Raw genomic sequence first — 8,161 nt, forward strand, 5'->3', positions numbered from 1 at the left:
ACCGACCCACTCTTACCTGGTAAAAACAAAACCATTAAAAAACTAATGAAAAACTTTTTTTTTTTTTTTGTTTTGTTTTGTTTTTTTATTCATGTTGTTCAATCTGCTAGAAAAAACATTTTCAATGCCAGACTGTTGAATTGATGTTCACTGCAAGGCATGTAAAATGGGTTTCATTAAAAGCAAATCTGTATGTTTTTTTACCACTTTCTCATCATTACATCAGATATAAAAACAGAATTTGTCATGAAGCCGTCTCTCAGCATATTGCTTCTCTGTCTTGATTCCCAGACATAATGTGTTGCAGAATGATATTAAATCTCCTGAATATGTTTGAATTCAGTAAATTAAAATTATTCCAAAGACATCTAACAGTGCTATGAATTTTTTTTTTTTTTAACTTTCATCTGTACTATGCATGAAAAAGTGACAGCGCACAAACAATGGTTCAACAATAGACTAATATTTGGTGCTGCTAATAAGCCACAACACCAGCAATAACAACAGATGAACCGAACAGAGAGTGAAGTAATAATTTGCTGTTTTTTGTTTAGTCTACAAGAAAAAGATCAGCACAGTGGCTCTTAGCTCAAACTTTAATTTGCTCCTTTCCAGAATCCAGTTTTTAACTGGTGAATAAATACAAAGTGTTGAACAGAAGGAAATGTCACCAAGCAAAGCTTTCATTTAAGACCCCAAAAAAAAGACATTTTAGTGCATGTTTTCTCGTTACAGCTGTATCATGTCAACATTTACAGCCTTGCAGAATGTTGGTTTACTACAGAGTTCTTGTGGAATAACCTACCGAACCTGCTGACAGTGTCAATGGCCTCCAGCACAGGAATGAAGTTCTCATTGTCTTCTAAACCCACCTGCAAAGAACATGAGTTTTAAATATAGTTTGAGGGCAAATAGCAGTGACATCAATACAATGGGTGCACAATTCTTGACACAGAAAAGTTTCCATGAACATGTCATCATACCTCAAAGAGTATGGCCAAGGCAGCAACCCTCCCTCCTTCTTCAATAGCATCATCAAGACTTTGGAAGTCATCCGGATTGTAAGAGTAGATCTGCATCTGAGCCACAAGCAGAAACGTTTCGTTTATTTTCGCAGATGGTTCACAGTTGGCAGAGAAAGGATCATCTGTACTGCTGCTGCTTACCTCCAGCGGGTATTTCATCCTATTGAGGCTGTGTTCAGACCCATCTGATGTTGCATTGCAGCGTCCCCAGTGGAAGTCGAGTCTGGCAACACGAAACCTGGAGCTCAGACCTCCTCCACTCACAAAGAACTCCCCATCCACATCAATGGCCACTAAAACATGCACATACACAGAACAGCCCCAGCAAATGAACAGTTTAGAAAGAACCAAAGGACAACATACTCTAACAATGAGCAGTGACTGAAACAGCTCAAGGTTTAGGCCCTGTAGACGGGAACATGGCTTTTAGTGTCTGTTGTGCACAAACAAATGCAGCTTTATGTGACAGCAACATCGGAAGTACTGTGACTTCTTTGGTTTAACATCCCACATGCACAAAGATTTCCTTTGCTTACATGGAAACAGCAAACCTAGCTCAAGCACTGACCTTGCTAACAGGACTTTTCACATGTTTGCACATAAATCATTCATCATACCAAACTCACCAGCCACTTTATAAGGTCTTTAGAAATGCATGGATTCATATTTTTATATATATAACAAAGTGTTGGAGGTATTCCTCAGAGATTTGGCTCCAAGTTGACATGATATCATGCACTTGCTGCAGATTTATTAACTGAACATCCATAATGAGAACCTCCTTTTTCAACACATCCCAAAGTTCTCATCTACTGGATTATCTGTGTTTTGTGACTGCTGGCAGTAGCCATCAGAAGATGGATACACTGCATTCATAAATGGATATAATTACCTTTCTTTCCAGTTTTCACCCTTAGTTTGAACTTTAGCAAGTCGTATTGATAATGTCTGCTTGCCTAAATGCACTGAGTTGCAGCAATGTGATTGGCTGATTAGCTGTTTGTGTTTACAAGCAATTGACAGAAGTAAACAAATGTTGACCTTCCACTAGGGATGCACAAATACCAGTATCGGCTCAATACCAAGCGTGTGTACACATACTTGGTATTAATAAAAATGTACTGATGCCACAACTGATACCACACTTGCCAAGCTAGCGCAGATGACCCGCTTCGGACATGTTTTAAAAGAAATAAAAATGCCTTTAACGTTAAAAAGTGACATTTTTTGTTACACTAAAACAGTGATCCTAACTGTTAAAGGAATCATTATCCTAAATATTGCACGGAGTAATGGCATTCTTGTGTAACAGTATATGGTGAAAATACAATAATGCCTGCGGAATGTGGGTGTTTCTTTTTCAATATATATACGGAGCTACCGACGGAGAAGCTCATTGGTGGAGTTTGGTGCAGATAAAATCAGCCAAAACTGGCAACTCTGACAGGGTCAGTTAGGGCCGTTACGACTGCAAAGTTTTGCAAGCTGCCTGCAGCTCTTGTTTGTGGAGAGAACTGCACCGTTAAAGATCATTATGACTTGTTTAGATAGCATTTTCAGAAAGCCAGTGGCTGCTTCACGAGCTGCAAGTCAAGAGTCAGTGAGCCACATGCAATGAAGAACACTGCACTAAAAGCGAGATCTTTGTTTCAAAACCACACATTTATAGTTGTATTTAGGTAAAATGTGCCAAATCAAAATAAAACCAGTTGAAATGGTTAGATCTGTAATGTTATTATATTTGTATTGGTGTGGTTACTTCAGAAAGGATGGGTACTTTACTGCAACCTAATTAAATATTACACAGTTACAACAGCAATAATAACCATATAATATCTGTATCGGATCGAAACAGTCCAAAAATCCTGTTTTTAAATACGCCAATGCTTGTGTCCCTGATTTTGTTTCACAAGGCGTAGCTTCATTTTCTGGAATCCCACTGCTGCTGGAACCCAAAAACACTTTTAGATGCGTACCAACGAGCCAAAAGCAGTACGTTGTTTGATGTGTACACCCACAGAGCTGTTGTTATGATGTCAGCTTTGTGTGTAATCCCAGAAAGAGAATGGCCGCAGGAAGGAAAATTTTCTGGGCATTGCAGATCTATGGATGGAACTTCTGTGAGGTTAAGAATGTTTTTTTTTTATTTATTTATTTATTTTCAATGGGTTTTTTCATACAATCTATTGAAGCAGCAGGGAGTATGTCAAACTGACTGGTATTTTTCTGGGATGTCACAAGTGAAAAATGAAATACACATCGTTCCCAGAGTTAGCTTTGAAACCATCAAGTCAGTTCTACTTCACTCTTCTTTTTGGAGGCACATGTTGAAATAAAATGAGGAATCTTCCTAAGCTTATTACACTTTGTCAGATGCCATTCACTTTTATGAGACAGTGCAAGTCATACTTCTTGTATTATATCCTGTACAATGTCCTAAAATACGCAATTTCCTCTGTGACTCGCCAGAGGAAAAAGAAAAAATGAGATTCATTTTAAGACTATTAACATATAGGGCGATTGCACACATCACACACACACACACACACACACACACACACACACACACACATCACACACACACACACACACACACACACACACACACACACACACACACACAATCATACACTCAAGCCTGCAGCCCTGGCAGTGTTGGAGAGATTGTTATTATACTGTGGTTTATGCAGCTTTCATCTGCTTATCAGTCCAGACATCACTCCTCGCGTCTCCTCACATCGTCCTCCTCCCTCCTCTTTTACATACATTTCTCCTTTGCTCTTTTGTAGCCTCCTTTCTGCCGCACAGTTTCATCCCTGCCTCTCGGCATTGATCCTCTCTCATGATCTCTCGGTGCTGTCATCCCTGTGGCTGCTCCTCTCTCAATTACATAGTCTCTTTCTTTCTCTTCCTTTTTTCCTGACTCTTTCCACTTTAAATCCCGGCAGCTCTCTTCATCATTAACCTCCGAGTTGTGGATCATTTTTTGTTGCGTTTGAACCGATAAGCTCCTTTCCATATCCACGGATTAACATGTTGTGCTTTACAGCACCAGGATGTCAGAATCATGCCCATACATTAGATTTACTGTAGCACAAACTGCTTGTGAGTCCTAAGACTGCAGCTTTACTAAGCTTCTGAGAGCAGAGAGGAAACACAAGTTCAGTACAAGTGAGCACGCTTTTGGTCTGACTTCCAGAAGCTTCCAAAGATAAGACTTGACAGGCTTCACTTGGACACAAAATCTTAAAGCTTGTGGAAATTTTGGTAAAATAAAAAATCTTTTCGTTAATGATTATGTGGTGGAAATTATGCACATAGTGTAGTTTTAATATGTTACTCCTTTATTAAGCTTCTTTTATGTAGTACAAAATATATACTCTGCATAGTTCAGAGTAGTTCATAAAACTGGTTTTAGTAGGTTCATTCGTGAAACTAAATGTTCTGTTCAAGGTCTGTTTCAGCTTTGACTGTTATCTTCAAGCTGGCAGTTTTTTTTTGTTAGTGCTGCCAGGCAATGGTTATTTGTGTATGCCTAAAGATCGCTGTAACACCCTGAGCAGGGGGAGAGCTCTGATCTCTAGATTTATTTCTCATCAGATAAATTCCACAACAGTTTGGTGTCAGAAGTGGGATCTCACGTGTTTCCGCCGGGACTGGACAGAGGGACAGAGCTCTCGAGACCTCTCGCTTGCCACAACTGGGCATTGTCAAAAAACTGGACAGAGCACAGTTGATTTCTAGATTTATTTCTCATCAGATAAATTCCACGACAGATTACATACCAGTTTTTCCATTGTTGTGGATGGTGGTGGACTCTGCTGTCGGTTTGTTCCAGCCCTCGAGCTGCAGGTTCTGAAACTGCAGCCTGACCTGGGTAAATGTTTCGTCAATGTCTACTGGAGACTGTCTGGCACCGTTACAGGATGGATACTTCTTACCCCAACTCCGCTGGTTCAGCCCACCTGCATACAAACACAGTGATTTAGTGTTGTTGAATCCTGTTGATACTGTGTTCAGATTATGATAATTTCGCTACTTTTATCATTTATAAATGTCAAGAAATTGCTAATCAGTGTGATACAAGTAAATCAGGAGAGCTGAGGTGAAACATGGCCTTAGTTTTATTAAAATTCTACTGAATCAAACATTTCAGAGTCAGACAAACACGTCCAGCTAACGCTGTTGGCAGTTTAATTACTCCTGCATGTAAAATTTAAAACATCCAAAGGAATACTTTGAAAAAAGACTTTACAAAATCCTGGAAACTTGTCACAATTAAAACAAAAATGGTTTACTATATGAAGTACAATCAAGGACACACACATCACATGCGCACATATTTAATTCCCAAAAGAAATAAACAACATCAGATGTTGTTTTGATGGAAGTTTTTATATATTGAGACTCAGAGATGCTTACATTATTGTGCTCAGGTTTTATTCGTCAATAGACCACAAGTTACTTTTTTTGTTTTTTTACAACTGCGAACTTCCTGTTTCCGGTAGTGCATCAGAACAGTAAAAGACAACAATAACTGCAGGCTAAATGATGGTCAATATCCCACAGAGGTATAGTCTCATGTTGAATACATCAGAGATGCTCAGTCCTCAGGTGTATTCTCACTTTATAAGCAGCCTTGTTACTGACCTGTTGCCACGTAACACATCTAGTTGTCAAACGCCCGTCAAGTTGTACTTTTCCAGCCCTGACCTGGCCTTGTCGCTTGTTCCTACTTTTTTGACCCATGTAGCTGCAATCGAATCTAAAATGAATTAATGTTTGCCATGAAATTGTAAAATGTCTAAGTTTAAACATCTAAGGTTTATTTTTTACTGGTTATAAAATATGGCTTTATGACATCTGCAAATCATTGCATTCTGTTTTAATTTACATTTTACACAACTACCCAGGATTTAGGAATTGGGGTAATACTTTAAGGATGTTAAATATAAGTAAATGAGGATTAACTAAAGACTTCTTCACCCTACTCAGTTAACCAAAATGCCAACTGCCTTCTACCTGTGCTGAGATAAAAACAATACTAATGTTAACAGTTAATGCTAATTAAATTAAGCTGAATCATTTATAAACAGTATTTTGTCATTAAATCGCTGTTTGATCTCATGTCACACAGATGATTAAAAAATAAATGCATTTGTACAACATGAGGAAAAACAGAACGCCTGTGATATCCTAGATGAGCATTTCTTCTTGTTCTATGAAAGTGAGCATGCATCTGCAAATTTATTTATTTACTTATTTTGAGAGTGTGGTGCTGGAGGGGGTGTATTAGTACGTCCCAAAAAGGATGCATTTCACATGAATAATGCAACACAAGATGAACACCATCCAGAAAAACATAATTCACTCACATACAGGCAACACTCACACATACACACATACAATCAAATCCAGTGAAAGAACATTAAAAAAAAAAAGCCAAACTGGCTTTCTTGGTTTTTAGGGCTCAGATGACGTTCATTAAGAACGAACCGTCTGCCAAGTGTCACAAGCTCAAACACTCTGCCGCGCTGTATTGGTTATTTGTGAGGGTTTAACATAGTTTGGGGATTCACATTTAAAGTAAAAACAAGCAGAGCACATAATAAGTGAATTTATTCATGACTGCATGTCACATCTGCACCTGCATCCACTGACATGTTCACGGCTCCATGCTTTGAAAATGCCTGCTTTCATGTAATACTTGCCTACGTACATGAAGCACTTTTCCATCAATTTAAACATACTGTGTGCATGTGTGGGTGAAAATTGACAGGTGTAAGCTGTCTGGATCCTGATGTGTTGTATCTATTGTAATGCAGGAATGAACAGCTATTGTTTTTTTGCACGAACAAATGTGCTGGTTACGTGATTCACTTCAGGCATTAATGTTGACTAATATTTCTGAAGTGAACTCAGAAGAAAATGGTGAAAAATAGATATAAAATTTTTTTTTACAAAGCTAAAGATAAATTATGAGAATACATTAGGCAGTAACATTATTGCACTTCATCAAAAGATGATAAAAATCAGTGTGTTTATCCTCAATCATCATAATGATAATGAGGCATAGGACAGCTATTAAACTACACATTGCACAAATTATTTCACATTGATTGATTAAGGATTATCATTTTATTTCTTTCTACTTTTATGTCATTATTTTAAAGATTTAGCTTCAACAATGAACTTATTAAAAAATGAAAAGCAAACACTGAAGTACAATGATGGACTCGCATAATCAGATGCTTAATTATGGACGGTATTATGGGAGGAGGGCTTGTGTTTGTGTTCCAAAGTAGCCTATACAGTGAAGACAATGGCTCAAACGAGGTCAGGGCAGATGGTTTAACTGTAACTGGTCACACATGACTTCACACTTACTGGCTTTACATTTACTATTTGGTTTATCACACACTTTAAACAAACAATGAAATGCATTATTTGGTGAAGTGGGTGTAATTTTAACACAGGCACCTGCTTTGTTCTTTATGAAAAGCCTAGTAAAGTGACTTGCGTATTCAGCGTTTGTATCTTGACTTGTTTTCTGGATCTCAAGTCCGACTTTTATGAATTAGAAGTTTGGTAACCTGGAGTGAGGGTCGCCATTTTGTTCACTCACAAATTCCAGAGTGTGTACAAAGATTTTGCTGAATGACACAATTTTTGTAAGAGGTTCGTAAGAACTTCAGAACAGTTTTGTTCATAAGAATAAATTTGTAAACAAGGCCCACTGTTTGTTTAAATCAACTCACTCTTATTCAATCAGGAAGTAAAAATGTGACATTTAAGTCGAAGAAATTACATTTCATATGAAGATCCATCGTCATCTTTCACAGCAGTCCCAGTAAACAGTGCTGATGCTGCCAGTGTACCGATTCCTGTCAAATTCATGTTGGAGACTTTTTAAGCTGAAACACTTGGTCAGTTTATAGTTTTTATCTTTCCTTCATACAAACAAAGGTCAAGTAACAGAAATATAGCAGGTAAAGATATAAAAAAAAAAAAAACAGTCAAGACAGAAACAATTTACACCTGATGCGACTGGGATGGCTCTTTTTATCCTCAACACCCCAATCATCTCAGCTCAGACCTGCCTGTCAGGAGAGGCAAAGCAAGAGGAGTCTGCATCA

General features: G+C 38.0%; 1 protein-coding gene across 1 annotated transcript in view; it reads right to left on the bottom strand.

Moving 5' to 3' along the window:
* ptprz1b (protein tyrosine phosphatase receptor type Z1b) overlaps positions 1–6,688 on the bottom strand; it is a gene marked incomplete at its 5' end in the record, with an annotated part of 34,222 nt that extends 27,534 nt beyond the window's left edge. The window contains 6 exons of the mRNA XM_079263149.1: positions 1–16; positions 806–872; positions 984–1,079; positions 1,167–1,318; positions 4,811–5,035; positions 6,673–6,688. The exon at positions 1–16 is cut by the window's left edge and continues 142 nt beyond it. Coding sequence (XP_079119275.1) covers positions 1–16; positions 806–872; positions 984–1,079; positions 1,167–1,318; positions 4,811–5,035; positions 6,673–6,688 — 572 coding nt within the window. The remainder of the gene's footprint in view (positions 17–805; positions 873–983; positions 1,080–1,166; positions 1,319–4,810; positions 5,036–6,672) is intronic.
* Between the last annotated feature and the right edge of the window lie 1,473 nt (positions 6,689–8,161).

Source organism: Telmatherina bonti (assembly GCF_933228915.1).
Source record: "Telmatherina bonti genome assembly, chromosome: 23".
NCBI classification, from domain to species: Eukaryota; Metazoa; Chordata; class Actinopteri; order Atheriniformes; family Telmatherinidae; genus Telmatherina; species Telmatherina bonti.